Source organism: Girardinichthys multiradiatus, chromosome 10 (genome assembly GCF_021462225.1).
Source record: "Girardinichthys multiradiatus isolate DD_20200921_A chromosome 10, DD_fGirMul_XY1, whole genome shotgun sequence".
Lineage (NCBI taxonomy): Eukaryota > Metazoa > Chordata > Actinopteri > Cyprinodontiformes > Goodeidae > Girardinichthys > Girardinichthys multiradiatus.
In genome coordinates, this window is record NC_061803.1 from 774,785 (window position 1) to 796,314 (window position 21,530).

General features: G+C 42.5%; 1 protein-coding gene across 3 annotated transcripts; it reads right to left on the minus strand.

Annotated features, from left to right (window-relative positions):
- Positions 1–3,063: 3,063 nt before the first annotated feature.
- Positions 3,064–19,560, minus strand: tom1l2 (target of myb1 like 2 membrane trafficking protein). 3 transcript variants are annotated; one of them, XM_047376774.1, is made up of 16 exons: positions 19,407–19,560; positions 18,960–19,044; positions 16,098–16,176; positions 15,838–15,987; positions 13,828–13,962; positions 13,602–13,748; positions 12,682–12,798; positions 12,438–12,571; positions 10,709–10,760; positions 9,626–9,634; positions 8,253–8,421; positions 7,496–7,622; positions 7,299–7,371; positions 6,656–6,715; positions 5,270–5,306; positions 3,064–5,191 (listed from the first exon to the last, which is right to left on the minus strand). In XM_047376774.1, exons 1-16 carry the CDS (start codon positions 19,456–19,458, stop codon positions 5,043–5,045), a joined length of 1,575 nt encoding a protein of 524 aa, XP_047232730.1. In that variant the 5' UTR covers positions 19,459–19,560; the 3' UTR covers positions 3,064–5,042. The 3 variants fall into 3 exon arrangements, with proteins under 3 accessions (XP_047232730.1, XP_047232731.1, XP_047232732.1); XM_047376775.1 differs by lacking the exon at positions 9,626–9,634; XM_047376776.1 differs by lacking the exon at positions 6,656–6,715.
- Positions 19,561–21,530: the final 1,970 nt, after the last annotated feature.

The window sequence follows — 21,530 nt, forward strand, 5'->3', positions numbered from 1 at the left end:
TGCATGCCGCCTGCTAAATTAGCAGCTGACGGCAAAAACAGCTGAATTAAAGGTACAGGAAATTGGGAAACTACTGATGTGCAACGTTAATAACAAGTAAATAATAAACACAAAGAGGTCATTTAATCTCCAATGTTTGTTTTAGGCTTGAATTTCACCAAGGCTGTGGAGAAAATTATGGGAATAGAGAGAAATATTTCTATAGAAATGCATCAGTTTCATTTCTCCACATTAAATAGAAAAATGTGGGAGTATTAAAGTTTTGCTTCCAGCCAATGAAGATGTGGAAAATAACCTGAGGTCTTCCACACAGATCTCTGGCCTTTGCCATTTTGAAGGCACATAAAAAGCCTTGTGTGTGTAATCCAAACTGGAATATGCTCTTATGTTTAAATGGCTTTGAGTGAGGAGGCATCAGTCAAAGGGAGCTGCAGGGAGACATGGTGTTTCACCTATTAGAAGGTCCCTGCTGGGAATACAGCAGCAGTGGCTGAAGGTCACCAGGAGGGCTTTTATTTTGAAAGGATCTGAAAACAGGCACTTTAATGAAGGGTTGAAGATTGAAACCAATTTAAACGTTTCTTTTGGTAAAAATGTTTTCATGAAGCTTCACACTGTTTTTCTAGAGGCACAAATGTCCAGACTGGTTTAAAACACATTTCTGTTGCTGGGACCAGAGCAACCAACCTTCAACATGCAGAAACCTTTACAGTAGCTAAAAATCCCATAATCTGTAAACAGTTCAATGCTGAACCTTTGAGCTTTTCAGCAACATAAACTGAATATGAGCTGAAGCACCTCATGTCCAATGTCAAGTACAGTGGAGGATCTATGATGCTGTGGGCTGCATGACATCAAAAACTCATTGATAACTACCAGGGTATGGTGGGGGCATTTAGCAGGAAAATAACAAATTACATATTTATGAAAATGTTTAATCATATTTCTGTTCTTGTGAAGAGAAACTTCATAAAACCTGACAGTGAGCTCCTAACGTCTGGTTAATGATGTAGGAGACAAACCTTCTGGGATCTGGAATCTTCTTTTAGAATAACTTCTCAAGTTTAGAGTCAGAACGGTTCCAGTAAAGCTCTGAAACAAACTGCAAACATTTAACGGTTAATTTAGTTGAGTTGATAGCTGTTAACGTTCAGTGGTTTTAGCTCATGTTGGGATAAATGGTTCCTATAAGTTGTCATGTGGAGGATTTCCATGACGATCATGGTAAGACTGAAGGGTTTAGGCCACATTCCACCAAAAAACATTTCTACTTTTAAAACACATTTTGTATTAAAATATATCATTTTTGTTGTGTTTTCTAGACATACGGCAACCAGACTGTGTCCTGAGAAGAATCTGACTTGGGTTTAGTGATTCTTTCAGCAGCTACCTGAACTCATCCACCTCCAACTCCATTATAATTCTGTGATATTATAATTATAATAATTATAATTATAATATATTATAATTATAATATATTATAATTATAATTATAATATATTATAATTATAATGCTGTGATATTATAATTATTATAATTATAATGCTGTGATGCGTTTATGGGGCATCCACTGATGGGAAATCACCGCCAATTCATCATTTGACTTGTTACATGCACAAAGTTTCTCTGCTCATGCACCACACTGGATCGCCCCCAACGCTGCCTGTCGGTACTGTAGGTGTCCATACAGACGGACCCGGTCTCCCTAAAGCTTTATATGAGGGACACAGGTAACCTACCACACATGCACAGAAGAAACCTGTTGTGGAGACCCGATGGGCTGCTTTTTGAAAAACAACACACTTTAATAGCCAGTGTTTGAATAAAATCATTTAAAATCAAGTTTTATTTTGAACATTTTGATCTTTTAAAACTTCTAGCCCTTACATTACATTCATGCAATAACTGTCAAAGCATCACTTTCCAGGCTTGGTTCTTAATGGGTCCCATCTCAACATTTCAGGCGTACCATATGAAGAAGATGGTTGCTCACGTTTCAGCACAGCTTTGCTCCCAGAGGTCGCAGCACCCCAGGCATACAGAAACCAGGCACCCCCACAGGTTAGCTGGCAATCCCCAATGACTGGGGTCTGAAGGGGGCAGGAACCCCACAGGGGGTTCAACTCAGGCCCAGAGCATCCCAGAGAACCATAGATTTCCACCTGGGAACTAATCATGGAGTGATTTGGACAGACCCCTACACAAACACCACCACAACAGGGGGTGGAGGTGATAACAGACCAGCCTAGATAACCCCAAACCTTTTTCCTATGACCCTGAATCGTGGCCCGTCCACTTCGTCTGTGGAAACCAGATGTTCCATATCATGTAATTAACTCCATGAAATCAGTCATTTTCCCCCTTTTGTAGAATGAGTTACCATGGTGATTAAAGCAGGTATTGGTAGTTTTGGCAGCGTGGGCAGGTCCCAAGTCCAAATCAGCATCTCCATAAAAGCTCATCAGCAGAGGGAAGCATGAAGTGCTCTGAAACATCCTGGTAGATGGCTGCTCTGACCTCGATAAAACCCAGCGGACACACACTGCCTCCTTAAATCATCTCGTTTCATCTGAAACAAGAACTTTGAACCAACAGTCTAGGTGTTTTTCCCCTTAGTGGATGTAAAATGCTTCTGATGTTCTCTCTGGTTCGGGCTAACCACAAGGAACATGATCGTTGTAGTCCAGACCTGGACATGCCTTGAAGCTCTGACTTAAACTGCAATTAATTCCTTGTCTCAAACCTTTAACAAGTTTTTCTTTCCACTCAACTTTCTATAAATATGCTTGGATACAGCAGTTTGAACAGTCACCTTATTTACCAATGACCTTCTGGTGGAGGGTCTGTCAGACATCTGACAGGTCAACAGTCTTTTACTTTGACCATGGAGGTCATAACCAAACCTGACAGAACATCCCTGTTAAAATCTTTTTGTAGAGTCGGTTTTATGTAATATTTTCATTATTTGAGAACCTGATTGTTGGGTTTTCAGGAGCTGCAAGCCAGAATCTTTAGAAATAAATACTCAGAGGAAGAAAAAAAAAAAAAAACTTAGATCTTGCATGTGGATCACACACTGCTAATGTTTATTTAAAGTTCATGCAAAGATCAACCAACACAAAGAAAAAAGAAAGATGAAGCAACCCAGCACAGTCTCCCTTTTCATACAATCCACTGAGAAGCAGAGGTTTATTCAACGGTTTAAATAGAGCAGTGATTGATGTGCATCCTTAAAAACAAACATGGAGGTTTCTTTCTCCACTCAGCTGAGATGTCTTTGCAACACAAAACACACGACAAACACTGAAAACAAGAAAATTCAACAGAAAATCTCTTAAAATGTGCGACGATCAGGTTTTCCCCAGGTTGTGTTAGTGTTCTGGTTAGTGAAAAAACTTCAGACTAGAGCCATGTTTCCTTCAGGAGATGACTTCTCCAGCATCAGCTCATTTTTAACCAACAATATCAACGTAAAACTAACAAGAAGCTAAACCAGCAGCCAATAACATTAAAGCTCACACATGACGATGGTTTGATCCACCCTTTCCAATTCCTTCACAATAAAAACCTTTTAAATACTGATTACAAAAAGAAATAAATTACTTGAACGGGTCAAAATGAAAAGAGTTCGCTGACGCAGCCCAACAGTCGTCAAACTGGCGGCTTGTTGTTAAGCTTGTTGCCATGGTGTCAAAGGCTGTGTTTACCGGTTGTCAGAGATCAAAATGTCTCGTTTGTGGTGGCGTGTCTACGTGGACCTCATTTCTGAAAACTAAATGTCATGTTGAAAGGTCAGTCCTCTAAAGATGTCAGCAAAAAATTATAATAATGTTCAAAATGCATCTGTAGTGTGATGCTGAATTCTTCCGTTAAAAGAGGCGGGAGGTTAGGGAAGGGAAATAAAACACATTTGGTCGTCTCAGCAGGATTTTAGGACAAAAACACTACAATCACGGAGTAAAGCATGCAGAGCCGGCCCAAGTCATGAGCAAATGTTGCAGCTGCTCGGGGGCACCCTGTTATTTTAACAGTCATGTTTTAATGTTAGTTATTTGTGCTGCATGTCTGAGTTGGGGTCATGTTTAAGCACAGTGTAACTGCTGCTGAGTAGATAACTACCCTGGTTGCTTGGAAACAAATATTAAACTTGCCTCTTGTCTCCGCTCTACCCAGGTCTTTTGGGATGGATTTAGCTCCAATGGGGCCCAAAGAGGAATTCTGCCCCGGGCCGTGTTTACCGTGGACCGGCCCTGCCAGCATGTCCAGCTTCTAGAAGAAGTCCTCAGAGTGAATTTGCTCAGTAACGCCTCCCTGTGAGCTCGTTCAGCTTAGAGCCATGACTCTACACAGCATTGCTCAGCTATAGCAGCTTCAGTGTGAGAAACCTCAGCTAAACCACCAACCTGCTCCCAGTTCAGGACCAGTCAACTATGAGCAGATCTAGGTTCCTTCCCTTTTCTGCTTTTACAGATAATCATAGAGATGTTTTCCCTTCTTGTTAACGTTCATCTCTAAGATGACAGTAAGAACATAAACTCTACATAAATTACCATCTCTTCCATATATGGAGCTTAAATATACACCAGACTAATAAACATGACATTTACCATTTACAGATTTACAGCTTGGACATGTTTGCAAGGAGACTGAAGGACAAACAGAAGACCAGGATCTGTGGAGGTTCCATCAGTGCTTCTGCTGTTGTCTGCAGTTGGAAACTGTTAACTAAAATTAAACCTAAAGTTGAGGAATTTAATAAGAAATGGACTTCCTTCCCCATTCTGTTCTAGTGAAACACTTTCTAAGGATTAGCAGCAACGTGAAGCTCTGCAGTCCATCAGAGCAGGAAGCAGGTCTACCTCAGCGTCTCTGCTTTAGCCAGTAGATGGAACCATCATCTGCTAGCTGTTTTTGTTTGGTTTAGCCTTTCTGGTAAGAATCTACTCATGTACAAAAACTGCAATGTAAGACTATGACGGTTCAGTGGATGGCAGGTGAGTCCATTCTCAGGTGTTGCTGCTCAGGTCTAAGAGGTGGAGGGTCTACATGGCAAACAGGGCGTCTTCCGGTCGTGTCTGCTTCTTCTTGCTGGGCGTTCCCTGCGCTGCGCCTGGGTTGCTGATAGGGGGCGACGGTAGGCCGGGGGTCATCTCTGCAGCTTTGGCTCTCTCCTCGAGGAACTTGTCAAACTCTGGTTGGAAGATCAGGCTAAAAATGTAGCTGGAAAACAAATTAAAAAGTGGAGAAAATCTGATTTGGGTCATCTTACCTTCACTGGTGACCCCTTCCTCACCTTCATCTCCTTTCTGTTGAAGAAAATACACGACAGAAATGTCACTTCTAGAGAACTGGTCTGCAAAACCTGCTGCAAATTACCAAACTCTGATGTCTTCAAAGAAACCAAAACAAGATCATTTCTGTTGCTTTAAACGATCATCAACCCCTAAAGCTGAGGAGCCATTTACCCAAGACTGGGACACTACCTTCTGGAGATGTTTCCCATCTCCATTTGTGAGATCCTCAAACTCAGTAACATGGGAGTCTTCCCCATCTGGGCCAAATGAGCAGTACTTGCCAAAAGTATTCAAATCCACAAACATCAACGGTAAAGTGGAAGGAAAATGATTTAAAGCCCTAAAAACATAAATAAAAGCGTGGAACGCCTCTATAGCCCAGGTAACTTTGATACCCCCAAATAAAGTCCAATGCAGCCTTTAGAAGCCACCTAATTAATTAATCTAAGACGGTGTCTAGAAGACCAAAGAAGACCTGATGCATGGTGGTGGCAGCATCATGCTGTGGGGAAGCTGGTCAGAGTTGATGAGAAGATGAATGGAGCTAAATCCAGGACAATCCTGGAAGAAAACCTGTTAGAAGCTGCAGAAGACCTGAGACTGAGGTGGAGGTTCACCTTCCAGCAGGAGAACCACCCTGAACATCCAGCCAGAGATATGGTGGATGGTTTAGATCAAAGCAGATACAGGTGTTAGTATGGTCTAGTCAAAGTCCAGACCTAAAACCAGCTGAGAATGCGTTCTCTGGATGCTCTTCAAGCATTCTGGCCAAGTTTGAGCTGTTTTTCAAAGATAAACTGAGGTGTCTCCAGATGTGGGAAGCTAAAACAGACACATCCCAAAAAGACCTTCAGCTGCAACTGAACAAAACAAAGTGGTTCTGGAAAGCCTCAACTCGGGGCTGCTGAACATAAATGCACAACACACTTTTTTTTAGATTTTCAGGTTTTCCACCTGATGATTATTGACTACTTTGTGTTTTTCTGGCACAGAAAGAAAATACTTGAAGCTTTTGTTGTGATGGGATCACAGGTGAAAACAGGGATATGAATGTTTGCAAGGCCCCATTCATTTCAGCTTTGATGCATTTCATTTATTTGGTGCTAAACAAACATGTCCAGCGTTTTATGGCATTATTAATATCTAATCAATCACCAAGAGCTCATGTTAATCACTTTATATTTAATAATCATTTCATCCAGCAACACCGAGTAAACGCTTAGTGAGTAAAGGAATTAGGAGGTGATTCATCCCAGTTTAAGGAAATGAGACATTCATTTTTCACGCTGCAAAAACAAATGAAACAGAAGACAGACAAGCAAAGAAAAGCAAGCTGAAATAAAAGTTCTGATCGGGCTCACCACATCAGTACTCAGCCACTCCTCTATGTCATCCATGACAGAAGACTGACATCCCAGGCCCTAGGGGGCAGCACCAAGAGCAACGCAGGCAGCCACAAAATGAGACAAACACATAAAAAACAGCACAAAAACAATAGAAAACATGACTTCAAACAAACTTAAAAGCAACTTAAAACTGATTCACAGATGAAAACAAAGAAAGCAGATGGTTCTGGAAGGTGAGGTGGACAGACTATTTAAAGCTGTAGACACAGGGATCAGATCACATGTTGTACCACAGCAGGAGGGTGCAGATCCTTTCATCCTTTGGTTATTTTCTACCAGAGGTTCTGGATGTGAGGAGGATCCATCTGCTATGGCCCGTCTTCTCCCATCCAGCAGTCTTTCACAGCTCGCCTGCACCTCATGTCAAACTCACCATGATTTATAAAGTCATTTTCTATAATATACCGAGTCCAATAAATAACAGCAGGAGGTCTCTCTGGGTCAACCGGAACAGAAACCAGAACAGATCAAAATGGGGCGAAGAACTGAATCGACCCAGGAAAGCAAAACAAAAAGGCAGCCTCTTAGAAAAATACCAAGTCGCAACGCCACCAGTGACGGACCAGACTGCTAACAGAACATCATTAGAACAACTCACCCCTCCTGCAGCCGGCTGCTGGACGTCCAGGGTGGGAGGAGGACCCTCAGCTGCAGGGTTTTCTGCTGCAGTACTGACATGAAACGGGCGGGTTAGATCATAGCAACAAGTGTTTTCTCAATCAAAGATGACCAGAGGAGTAAACCCTGAACTCCCTTCTTCATTTAAGATGAAGGAAGTTCAGAAGCGGTTCCTACGTTGGGTACGGTTCAGCCAGAGCTCCGCTCCTGGTTTGAGCAAACACATCGAAGTCATCTTGGGCAGGCGGAGGTTTACAGCTGCTGAGGGAGCTCAGGGTGCTGCTGACACTGTCTGCACCCATATCTGCAGTGGACACAAATAAAAACACATCAAGAGTGAGATTTAACAGGGACAGTTTCTGCTGCAGAACGTTGAGAAATCATCTTTAAAAGTTTCTGCTGCAGAACGTTGAGAAATCATCTTTAAAAGTTTCTGCTGCAGAACGTTGAGAAATCATCTTTAAAAGTTTCTGCTGCAGAACGTTGAGAAATCATCTTTAAAAGTTTCTGCTGCAGAACGTTGAGAAATCATCTTTAAAAGTTTCTGCTGCAGAACGTTGAGAAATCATCTTTAAAAGCCAATGAAGAGCCTCCATCATCACAAAGGTTTGGTTTTATTTACTTCATATTTCTTCATTGCTAAATAAGGAGATATTTTATTATTTAACTCAACTGTGACTGTAATGTCTGCATCATCAGTTGTATTAATAGATAGATGCCATCAGCACCACTGCTACCTCCTAGTGGTCAAACCTGAGAGCTACAGCAGCAGTCTTCTAATAATCACTCAATTCAGATGAAGTAGCTTCACATTTACTGAGCGACCGAATGCTCTCTGATGATACTATTAAAGTCTAAACAGGTTACTACAAGGAGAATGTATAAAAGGCCTAAATTCAACCTGTGGCTTCTAACCAGAAGAAGGTTTGAATACCTAAACCAGCCAGACGGGAGGCCAAGGTAGCAGGGGAGGAGGGTCTTCCTGCAGGGCCCGTCGGGGCGGGGGGCAAGCTACTTGGAGCTGTGTTGGGGATGTTGCTGACCACTGCAGGGGAGCCTGGACCGAGGTCAATCAGGTTGTCCTCTGTGGCCTCGCTGAGGACCTGATGAAGAAGAAACATTTTATGTTTGAACAAAGAGAAACTATAATAAGCCTGAAATAATTCACAATACTTTCTAACTAAACACAAGAAGTACGAGTGTGGAGCACAACAAGTGTAGCACTTACTGGTTAGCTTAAGGAAAGTATGAAAGGGTGTGACTGAGGACTACAGGAAGAACTCTATAGAAAGCTGTTTCTTAAGAGGGGTCAACCAGGTCAATTATTCCTAGAGACACACTGAGGTTCCACAGGAACATGTTGACAGAAACCCCTTGAAGAAGACAGATCAGTGGAGAAGACAACATGACTGAGCTACAAGCACGCCTTTTATTTTGGTGCCGTCTTAAGCTGCTGTTTCCAAAATCTACTTCCTGTTTCAGGCTATTAGGGTCACAACATGCTGCATGGCAGTGGTTCACAAACTGATGGATGAGGACAGAGATAGATATGGAGGAAAAGCATCACAGGCAGGAACAGGAAGCCAGCTGTACTTTCAACTACTACAACACAGAGCAAACATGCATGGCAGCATGATAACTTGTTACCTTGACCATGTAGCTTTAAAAATGATAATAACTGCAGATGATAATATAACAGATCTGAGCAGGTACTTTAGCAGCACTACAGCTCCGTAATTTAGACTGTAAGACCCAGTTAGTCAAATATAATTATTGTATTTCTAATACGGCTCATTAGTGGAGATATTTAACTCATAATGTCATGCATAGATAAATATTTAGTTCTCAGGATGAGGTGGTTTTGATAGTTTGATCACTTAGCGGAAGGTGATAGAAATCAGGAAGAGAACAGTGGTCATGTGACCCATGAGTCTTGTTCTTATTGGCTCAAAGCTTTGACTAAATTACTGCCGAGTTATTATCTGATCGCTTCATTAGATTAAAGATGAATAAATAGTTATCCTCTCCTTCACTGCCATGGTCTGCCTCCAACGAGAACCTGCTTCTCATTTACTGATGGGACCACTGATCCGTTGGGTCCTGGTGCCGTCATTCTGCCACGACAGCATCCTGCCGGGCCACGGTGTAGAGCCATGGTCTGTGCACCGGGTTTCATTAAGCTCAACCCGGAAGGTTTGAGAACCACTGCCATGTGGGGGAGTAATGATGGTAAAATGAGCCCGGGTCATTTCACCATCTTTCAAATGGCTGCTTGTTTAGGGAAGAGGACAATTTTTCCATACTTGCCTGCCTCAGCTAGCCACAGAAACAGATGGACAGAGAGGAAGAGACAGTGAATAATATTAGTATGCCAGTTATGGATGATGAGACCCCAGAACGCTGCAGCTACACAGACTCATCACTGCTTTCTGATTAAAGCTGAAACAGGAGCAGCATGAAACAGTCAAAGAGCTTTACAGCCATCAGCTGCAAGCATTAGTGCCTAGCTAAAGTATTCACACCCCTTACTCTGCTTTTGTAGCCTAAAACCTATTTTATTGGGATTTTATGTAATTGACCAAAACAAAATTGTGCATTAGTGTAAATTGAAAGAAAATGTATATATAGTTTAAAATCTTTCATGCATTTTTTTTATTTTAAATCAGCCTCTTTTTTTCTGATACACCTAAAGAAAATTAAGTGCATCCCCCTGCCTTAAGATGTGACCCAATTAGTAAATACATTCTACTTGCGTGTAATTTATTCTCATTATAAATATGGAGATGGGGAAGGGGGTATGAATACTTTTTTTTTTTTTTTTTATGCGCTGTAGAGCAGAAGCAGCCATTTTAACAACTAAAAGCAGCTTATTTCTACGATTCAGTGGTGAAACAGAGCAGGTTAAAAGGTAAACTGGTAAAAAACCTGCCTGCAAATTATTGAGTTGAATAAAGAAAACCTACTGGTTTAAAAATAAAAATGACATGAAATTAATCTAATGGTGCATCACAAAAGGTCTGCCTCAAACCAATGATTGGACCATTTCAGGTCTGTAACGGAAAACTGCAGAACAGCTGATAATGCATTATACTGCTTATTTAAACCGGGTCCATTTCCTTTGCATCCACCGTCAGTGTGACGCCCCCTGCTGGGAGAAAGTTGCTGGAACATGATCTTTACTCCGTGTTTTAACAAAATGTAAAAAAGATTTAGTGGAGAAAGTAGATGATTGGTTCCGAGCTGACTGGGTCTCAGGTTAGGCACGTACATCAGGCCAATACTGAGGAGCAACATGACATTTAGAGATCGACAAGTAAAGACGAAACGCTGATGAGATAAAGCAGTGAAGCTAACCAGTCAGAGATGATACGGTGTTTGGTTCTGACTCACCCCGTTGTTGACACTCTGAGCCGAGGACCTCCCAGATCGAAACCTCTCGTACCTGGAGCAACAAGAAGGTCAAAACAAAACAGTCATGACCCAAGGTTAGAGCAGAGTTATCTGGTGAGACGTTTCCATACAAGCATTATGGACAGAGATGTCATTGATGACCATGTTCTGATCCTCAGGATCTGTTGGTGTTCTGGTACGAACCCAGCTGTAAAACATAGTCCACATGTTTTCAGCAGGGTTCAGGTCTGGAGGACCATTCCAGAAGCTTAATGTTAGCCTGCTTTATCCCATCCCAAACCAGTCCGGATGTGTTTGGGATCATTCTCCTCCCAGAATTTCTAGTAGTGACCAAGGTTCAACCAAGTAACTGTTGAGATAAAAGGAAGCTGAAGAACACGGAGGTAGTCCCCCTCCATTATTCTATCTACTCTGAGCAATGCTCCAATATGGCTGGACCTCAGCATGATGCCACCACCACCAACCTCGTTCTCCTGTGACTCCATTAAACTTTTATCCAGAAGCAAATTTGTTTTTTTCATCTGAACATCTGCAACTGTCAGTTGAGCTTAAAGGTCTCGATTTAGGAGGAGCAGATTCTTTCAGGGTCGATGCGTCTGAGTCCATGTGGATGTGGACAGTAACAGCAGCTTCCAGCTGATGAGGAGCCGAAGCCTTGGCTGGTTCCTGGTTTGGTCCTGAACATTAAAACCAGTTTTCATTCTTCTGTGACAGTTTGGGTCAGATGGATAAAACCTGGACACCATTGGGCCTCTCGACCCAAATCAGTCAACTTCATTTCAGTACAGTCCAGAGGTAGACAACTGCAGCCCTCCAGAGCCAGTGTCCTACCTGAGTCTCTCCTCCAACACAGCTGACGGGTCAAGTTAGGCTGTTGTCTCTCCTTCAAACTGAGAGGAAGACCTTCATTTCCTGCCTGTTAGCTCTGGTTGGAGCAAGAGAAAAGACAGAGGTCACCCCGAGGAGTGACCTACAGATCCTGTAGCCACCAGTGCAGAGCTTGCTGGCAGCAGGTTGGTGTGCATCTGCACAGTGAGGTACATGCTTTAGAGCAATGATCTTGTGAAAACAGTAGCAGCAAACAAGACACAGAGAATCAAATCAAGGATAGAGTGAAGCTGCAGGACCTGCAGGGATGGACTGCAGATAATTGGTCCACAGGTATTTCCTCCAATCAACTCCTTGGTTTGGGACATCTGGAACATCCTTGGACTTGAGACAAAGAGGTGAGAGCTGACAAAGGTGAAGCATCCTGATACAGTGTGTGGGTAAGGTTGCTCTAGCTTTTGCCTGAGAAAGCTGCATCAGTGTAGTTCAGTTCAGGTTTTACTGCAGCTTTCAAGTAGGACCCAAGAAGGTGGTCCTCAGGCTGGAAAAGGACCACACCTGATCTTATTTGTTCTTTATTCTAAAAGAGAAATGGTTTCCTGAATCTAAATCTGTGTTCAAGAATTGCCAAGTTGAAGAAGAGGGAAACAAGAAAGGTCAACACTACTGGTTGAAATGTCATTCAGTCATTGAAACTATACTTTATTATACCAAACAAACACGACATAAATATATGAAGCCCCAGAACTGACCATATGTGTCACTGCTGAACCTTTCTCCCTGACTGGTTGGATCTGCTCCCTCCTAACAAACTTCTCTTGCTACCAGAAATATTCAGGCCAACAGTATGAAAAACAGCTGATTTTTTAACAGTTCTGACCGTTCATAACGGAGGAAAATGTTGTTGAGGTCGTCATTTACATGCAGCAGCTCCTCAGTCACTGCCTCATTAGAAACACAGGAGATGAGCTCCACTATCCTCTGCTGCATGGCTCTGCATGTCTTGTTCAGCTCCTGAGGAACACGTTACATGGACAGGTTATTAGTTTTCTGATTTCTACAGGCATGTTCAGAAGAAAACACTCCCTAGTCCCACGCAGCGATTAGAAGAAAGCACGTCTCACCTGCAGTAACTCATAGTCTGAAGAATCCTCCTGTCCTGGCACCATCTCAGTCAACATCTCTGACATGACCTTCGTGTTTCCACGAACAACTTCCAACTCACTGCGTAGCCGGCTAATCTGAAGAACACAAAGTTAATCCAACAACAATCAGCCTCCAAGTGGTGAAGCTGGGATCAACTAACAGTACCCTCCAACATCATTCATACTCTGAACCGCTCCTCGTTTCCTAGGTGACAAACTTTTTACGGAGAATCTTATGTGGCACTTTAACGTAATACATAACTGTAGTGTGGCACTAACACCCTTTACTCTCACACCCCTGAATAAAACCCGTTGTCACAAATGGCCCTCAGAAGTCAAAGTCTACCTGAAGATGTTCTGCTTCTGTTCTCAGAGGTTCTTTAGAGAACAAACAGCATCATGGAGACCAAGGAACCCAGCAGACAGGTCAGGGAAAACATGTGCGCTTCCACCAAAGATAGATGTTGATAAGAAATCAATTTCTCAAACATGGATCATCTTTAGGTATAACAGAAGGGTACAGTGACCTTAGGGCCTGTTTAAACCACAACAATCCATTAATAACAGGATTCATTTTCTGTCAGCAGCACAAACAGTATTCTGCAATCCACCATTGTTATTGTTAAGATCTTCTTTTTAGTGGTTTTAAACTGGTCCCCACATGAATTCCTACTGATTGCAGTCATACTGTGCTGGGATTCCCTTTACACTCCGTCTACAGGACAACAGAGACTGGGACGTTTTTAAAACGTTACACGCTGGAAACCGTTTTTAAGCACAAACAGAAGAAACGCAACAAAATGTTGCTGTGTGCGCAGGGCCCAACAGAAACACTATCCCAACAATCAGAGCACCACACCTGCACAGTTTGAGACAAGTTTACTGCTGCATCAGTGCACCTGTTCAGGGGTCGGGTTGATGGATCCAGATGCAGGTAAATTTGGGACCTGAGGGGTGCTGTAGGCTGGTGGGACAAAGTGGGGTGCAGGTTTAGTCCTGGTGCTGTACTTATGTAGGGTGGAGTCACCCTCTGGAGCCGATGGCACCTATAAGCAACACAAGGATGCAAAGATCAGGGTTTGTGGTGAGGTGTAGGCCAACATAACCGTTTGCTCGAACTCTAACCCGCTGAGGGGTGTGTATCGGTGACAGGGTCTCTAGGTCGGATGTGGGGAACTCGATGCCTTTCCTCTTCAGCTCCTCATACACTTGAACTATACCCGTCAAGTCTGGACTGCTCCTGAATGCATCGGCCCATGCCTGCAGAAAGAGAACCGAGAAATGGGCTAAAACCAAAAGACAAACAAGCAGCAAAGCGAGGGCCTATAATAGTTAACAGCTTTCTCCAAGAACTCCTGTTTGTCTAAAGTGAAAACTTTAGTCAGCAATCCTCAAAGCCAGGTCTACAGACCACAATTGTTTAGATGGATTTGTGCCTATTTTTGGTGCAGTGAAAATTAGCCTCACCCATGCTACTTAGAAATATGCATCATCATTTCCTTAAGTTGACAGAAGAGATGTGAGAACATCTCAAAGAAGGAGGAGAATTAGATGCATGTCCTCCATCAAAACATGAAGGACCTACAGAACCTTCATATTCATAAACTGTGTCACATTTCAATGCAGCCACAATGTTGTAAACTATAAGCATACAGTCAGCAAGACAATAGTATACATCAAAGGCTATTCATGTTAGAATGTCCTAGTCAAAGTTTCGACCTAAATCCAACTGAAACATCTACAGCAAGTCTCGAGCTAGCTCCACCCAGGCTATGAACTGTTTGTCCTACTTTCATTGCGTCGGCGTTTCAGCTGCATTAAATCCAAAACAAAGACTTAAAACAGTTTCTCTCTCAGAGCCGTGAAGGCAATCACCTCCTGTTGACACTGAATAGTCCATGTCATGACCTTTGTCTGTTCATTGGCTGCTCTGGCATGAGCTGCACTTCATATAAATACGTCATGCTACACCCCCCTGTACATAATTCATACTTCTCTTTAGATGTTTTCAGCTGCTGTAAGTGCTCCAATTCTCCTGGCGTGCCTTATCATTTTTATCTGTGGGGTTTTTTTTTGTCCAACAGACCTGAATCAATTGGATGAATTACCTGCTCAGTATGCAGTAAAGTTCTGCACAGGCCCGGTAATGAGCCATACATTTGATTCAGGAGCGTTGAAGAAGAGACATGTCTAGCAGCTGCAGGACACCGACCCCTGGGTTTGGGTCAGGCCCTTGTTCTACAGAGTTCTGACTCAGCACGGACGGCAAGCCAAAGCCTTTAGATCTTAATTAATGAAAATATGAAATCATTTCTTGTATACTGATTTCTTTCCACTTCTTTGTTTTGGTCAGTTCCATAAAATGCATTAAATTTTGTGGTTGTAAAGAGGTATGAATACTTTGGCAAGGCACTGTAGATGTTGTAGCGGATGGAGGCTCTTGGCTTTAAGTCTGACCAGCTATTTCAAAAGGTCCAAACTGAGGATAAACCAGCAGATGAGCATCAACATTACCAGTACTTTGGGTAGGGAACACTTTCAGCAGCTTTATACAACCAGATAGAAGCAGATAACTTCCCTCTTACATATCAGTAACATGAGTTCATCAATACTAACAGAGAGTCCATACTGCTAGAACTTTTAATCTGCTCCACAGATGGTGAAGGCTTGAACAACACATCTACAGTCTGTGGCTCGCTTGGGTTTTATGGATCGCTGCCCCACATTTCTCCACAGTTTCCCAGCAAACAACAGATTGTCTAAATATTAGCTAAACAAAACACAATGACGACACCCCCCCACGCTCCACCAGCAGCTACAACAGGTCCCTCCTGAATGCTGAATCCATGCTGTAAGCTTGACTGGTGGAAATAAGAGCTGCAGTGTCACCTGAGCTGGGACAGGTAACTATAGCTGCTGCTGCCTACAGCCCAGAGACCCAACAGGCTATCTCCTCGACTGCTTCACCACCACTGCTGCTGCCCCTTCCCCCCACCTCCAACGGGCCAAATCCAACATACATTTAGCTGCGAAAGGGATGTGCTGCTTGATCAGGATCAAGCTTCGTTTAATTGGCCCACTGTGAAACCAGTAATCCAGACTACAGTCCGTTTTCCAGCCGATCGGTCATCTTACCTGAATCAGAGCGAGCACTTTGTCTTGAACGATGGTTGGCGGGTTGTTTTTAGGAGCGATGACTTTAACTAGCACGCCATCCACAAAGTCCTTGCTGGTCACTAAAGCATGGAAACGATGACCGCAGTTCTTCACACACGTCTCAAGAACCTGACAAACAGAGATAGAAAAGCTGTTAGTGGTTTTCATGAATAGTTAGGAGCCAATCCATTCACTACATTTATACGATGGTGCAGTAGCACACAGCCACTTTAACTCACTGTTAAAGTCAGCATCACTTCCCTATAGTTCCTGTTGCCACCAAGTCTCTTCTTGACTGCTCTAATCGCATCCTTTGGGCTAAAGAGAAGAGAAACAAACCAAGACATCTCAACATGGCTTTTCTGTTGCATTTAAATGTGGTCAGAAAATAAGCCAAGCAAGAAGACCAAATAAAAGATGATCTTTAGGCAGACCACACCAAGAATCACTGTGGCATGAAAAAGTATCCATAACTGACAGACCAATACAAAGAACAACAGAACTGTGAAGTGGAAGGAAAATGATACACAGTTAAACATCTTAAACAAGTGTGTCATGAATTTATATTCCTGAAATACTTCGAACCACTTTCTGCTGGATTTACAGCCGTCTTGTTGGTCATGGTTCTACCACATATGCACATAGAGGGACCTTTCAGCCGGGTGTCATTTGAAAAATATCTCAGACTCAGTCTGAATGGAAAGCATCTGTTAAGATCAACTGTTGTCACAAACTGTCATTTGGATTAAAGTCTCAAGATATAAATATAAGTCAGTCAGTCTGACAGAAAACCTATCTTCAAATCAGGTCATTGAAGAATATCATTAAGAAATGTTAGAAAACAGGAACAAAGGATTTTATAAATGTATTTGTCCTACACCTGGGATGAGGTACCTGTGTCCAGAAGGAAGCAACTGGAACCCATTTAGGAGGTGATCCTGTTGCACCAACATCTGCTTTACTTTTAGAGTTGACCTTGTCTTGTACAGGCGAGTGAGGTTGTTAAGGTTTATTCCAGCAATTTTCCTACATAATTCAGTGATATTCTTAAGTCTATTCCTATCTTTGACAGTTAAAAGGTCCAATTCAATTCAATTCAGTTTTATTTATATAGCACCAATTCACAACACATGTCGTCTCAAGGTTCTTCACAACAGTCAGGTTCATACATTCCTATTAATCGTAACCATTGAACAGTTCAGTCAGATTCAGTTATTTATTTAAATTGGATTAAAAGTTTTTCTATCTAAGGAAACCCAGCAGATTGCATCCAGTCAGTGACTTGCAGCATTCACTCCTCCTGGATGAACATGTAGCGAACCAACGGCCAATATTAAAAGTGAGAACAGACTCAACATAACAAGAATAGAACATACACATAAAAGTGGAATTCACATTAAAACAGCAAAGCTTTCCATATAAAATCATCCTCTGATTAGCCTTTCAGCATACTAGGTCCACATGGGGTTTAAAGGTCAGCCTGTCATCGGTTAATGTTCCCAGGTACTTGTAGCGGTTTGTAACTTCAACTTTTATATCTGAAAATAGAACTGGTTGTAGTACAATACAGTTCCTCCTGAAGTCTATAACCATATCTACTGTTTTTTGAGACGTTAATCTTTAAAAATGAGGACTTTCACCAGTCAATTAACTCCCTGACCTCTGACCCGAGTTCAAGGTCATCACTGCTGACGAGGGATACAATAACTGTGTCATCAGCAAACTTTAAGAAATGTCATTGGGGATGTTGACTGTCACAGTCGTCAGTGTACAAGATGAAAAGGAGCGGTGACAAGACACAGCCCTGGGGAGACCCAGTGGAAGAAAAAAGGCTGGACTTTGACTAGACTATTCTAGCAGATGAATCTGCTTTGTATCTGTGGCTGGATGTTCGGGGTGGTTCTCCTGCTGGAAGCTGAACCTCCACCTCAGTCTCAGGTCTTCTGCAGCCTCTAACAGGTTTTCTTCCAGGATTGTCCTGGATTTACCTCCATCCATCTTCCCATCTACTCTGACCAGCTTCACAGTCCCTGATGAATAAAAGCATCTCCACAGCATGATGCTGCCACCACCATGTTTGACAGTAAGAATGGTGTGCTCAGGATGATGAGCAGTGTTAGTTTGCCATCAGAGTGTTTTGCTTATAGGCCAAAAAGTTCAGTTCTGGTCTCTTCAGATGTGATTACCTTCTTCCACATATCTCCTACAGGGTTTGTCACAAACTGCAAACAGAACTTCTTCTAGCTTTTTTCAACAATTACTTTCTTCTTGCCATTCTTCCATAAAGGCCAGATTTTTGAAATGCACAAATAGCTGATGTCCAGTTGACAGATTCTCCCACCTGAGCTGTGGATCTCTGCAGCTCCTCCAGAGTTAGCATGGACCTCTTGGTTGCTTCTCTGATTAATGCTCTCCTAAATACAAATGCACACCCCACTTATTATTTGTGGAAAACCTAAATTTCCTTCTGCATCACAATTATGTACAGTTTTGTCACTGAAAAACTCGGAAATTTGTAATTGCAGCAAACGTGAGAAAAACAAGTGCTATGTTTGCAAGGATCTGTAGGCGAGGGCGCAGATTGACATTCCTGGAGGCACCAATAGTCAGTCGAGCATACCAGCAAAGATTTAGTGAGTGAAAACAAAAGATAAACTGTTAATATTTGTTAAGAGCTACAGGCATAGCATGTTCTTCCAACATTTAAGTGATTCAGCCTAGGCTACACTGGAGGGCTGGGTTGGCATCTTTTGCATTATATCAAGAAGGAGTCATTTCTTTTTAATACAAAGCTGATGTAAAGCAGCCTCCTGTCAATGCAGGGCTTGGCCAGTTTACACCCCACTAATCAAACAAAAAGCTGGACTTCACACACCAGCTTCAAGCATAAAAGCAGAAGATTATGGAGCAACGAGATAAGCAGTGAGGCCTCGCATGCACCAGTCTCCCCCAGCCAGAGCTGGATTCATGCTCCTGTTCTTACTTTGGCTCAGGTATGGAGACCAGGTGAGGGAGCAACTTTGGACAGAAATTCCTAATGTAAATCCCATGGACCTTTGTGTACAGGTTATAGATACTGACCTACAGTGATGGGTACTCACCCATCCTCTGTTTCATTGATGATGTCGCATATTTCCATGTTCAGGGTCCAATCTTCACTTTGCAGGGAGCCATCAGTGGCTCTCTCTGGAACATACATGCGGAATGTCAGGAAAATAACCACGTTTTACCACGTTGTAACAGTAACAGCCTACATGACGATGACTGGCGGCTAGCTGCGAGCTAATTTTGCACGTAACCCTTTAAAACATGTTTGACTGCTAATGCCGTTATCACCAACTGCTGTGAATAATATCTAAAGGAGACATTTAATTAGTTAACGTCAATGTTTCCACAGTGACAGATGTAGGACTATAGCTGGTCAATAGCTAGGCGGCTAACGGAGGCTCTCCAGCTCTAACGTTAGCATGCTAAAGTAGCAACCCGTTAAATTACTTCTACAAACATCTACAAGCCTGGACTGTCTTCTTCAGAATAATCTAACTCACCGATGCAATGTCCCACAGGGGTAGTGAAAGGATTTCCCAGAAGGAACTCCATCTTGTTCGACAACAAACAAGTCAGTCCATGGGACGACGGCGATGATAGATAGGAAACGCCTAATAAGTCCCTCCCACAAACGACAACAATTGGTCAACAAATTCTGGCCCTTTATTTTAATTGGACAACAGCAACTCTATGGGAACGATAAACGAAAGATGCCAAAGGTTACGCCAATAAACGCCTGCTGACGTCACAGTAATCTTCATCTTATCAGGTAATTAAGAAGAAGCCATGAGTGCAAAAAATATTTTCTGCTTCAGTTTATTTGCGTACAGCGCAAAACCTAATGGAAAGCATGGAAAAATAGGACAGAGAGGCAAAAATACCACAAGTACACATATCCTTATTAAAATGAAACATGATAAATGCCATCATGCATGTTTTCATAATTATTTAAAAGGGTCATTAATTAAATACGTAATAGGACAACTATGTGATATTAAGTGAAATTTAAAGTTCTATGATGTCAAAATCAACCAGATAAAATTATTTCAGTATTTTATGGTTCCTACTTCTGTGCATCTCATGTCAGAAAGTGAAACTTCTTATATAGATTCAATACACATAGTGAAATATTTGAAGCCTTTATTTGTTGCAATTTTGATGGCTTACAGAGAATGAAAACCATTGTACCACCAACTGTAGTTAGTCGGGTCACTGATCTAATCAATTACAAAGTTCTACTAGCGGTCCGATTTACAACTAGAACATTGTAATGTTGATTTTTTTTCCACATTGCAAAAATCTAATTCCAAGTTCTGAGATAAATGGGCCAAACCCAAATTAATATGTGGATTCTTCAACCTGCAACACGTTGGAAAGTTGGTGGGATGTGCCAGCTGCTGTGCTCTTGGACCATGATAGTAACTATAAGGGGCTCAGAACATGCTAGATGTTGTGCAGTACCACGTTGTTGCTTTGCTGATATACAGGGGTTGTACAATGAAAGTGAAACACCTGGTTTTAGATAACAATAATTTATTAGTATGGTGTAGGGTCTCCTTTTGTGGCCAATACAGCATCAATTCATCTTGGGAATGACATATACAAGTCCTGCACAGTGGTCAGAGGGATTTTAAGCCATTCTTCTTGCAGGATAGTGGCCAGGTCACTACGTGATTCTGGTGGAGGAAAACGTTTCCTGACTCGCTCCTCCAAAACACCCCAAAGTGTCTCAATAATATTTAGATCTGGTGACTGTGCAGGCCATGGGAGATGTTCAACTTCACTTTCATGTTCATCAAACCAATCTTTCACCAGTCTTGCTGTGTGTATTGGTGCATTGTCATCCTGATACACGGTACCACCTTCAGGATACAATGTTTGAACCATTGGATGCACATGGTCCTCAAGAATGGTTCGGTAGTCCTTGGCAGTGACGCGCCCATCTAGCACAAGTATTGGACCAAGGGAATGCCATGATATGGCAGCCCAAACCATCACTGATCCACCCCCATGCTTCACTCTGGGCATGCAACAGTCTGGGTGGTACGCTTCTTTGGGGCTTCTCCACACCGTAACTCTCCTGGATGTGGGGAAAACAGTAAAGGTGGATTCATCAGAGAACAATACATGTTTCACATTGTCCACAGCCCAAGATTTGTGCTCCTTGCACCATTGAAACCAACGTTTGGCATTGGCATGAGTGACCAAAGGTTTGGCTATAGCAGCCCGGCCGTGTATATTGACCCTGTGGAGCTCCTGACGGACAGTTCTGGTGGAAACAGGAGAGTTGAGGTGCACATTTAATTCTGCTGTGATTTGGGCAGCCGTGGTTTTATGTTTTTTGGATACAATCCGGGTTAGCACCCGAACATCCCTTTCAGACAGCTTCCTCTTGCGTCCACAGTTAATCCTGTTGGATGTGGTTCGTCCTTCTTGGTGGTATGCTGACATTACCCTGGATACCGTGACTCTTGATACATCACAAAGACTTGCTGTCTTGATCACAGATACGCCAGCAAGACGTGCACCAACAATTTGTCCTCTTTTGAACTCTGGTATGTCACCCATAATGTTGTGTGCATTTCAATATTTTGAGTAAAACTGTGCTCTTACCCTGGTAATTG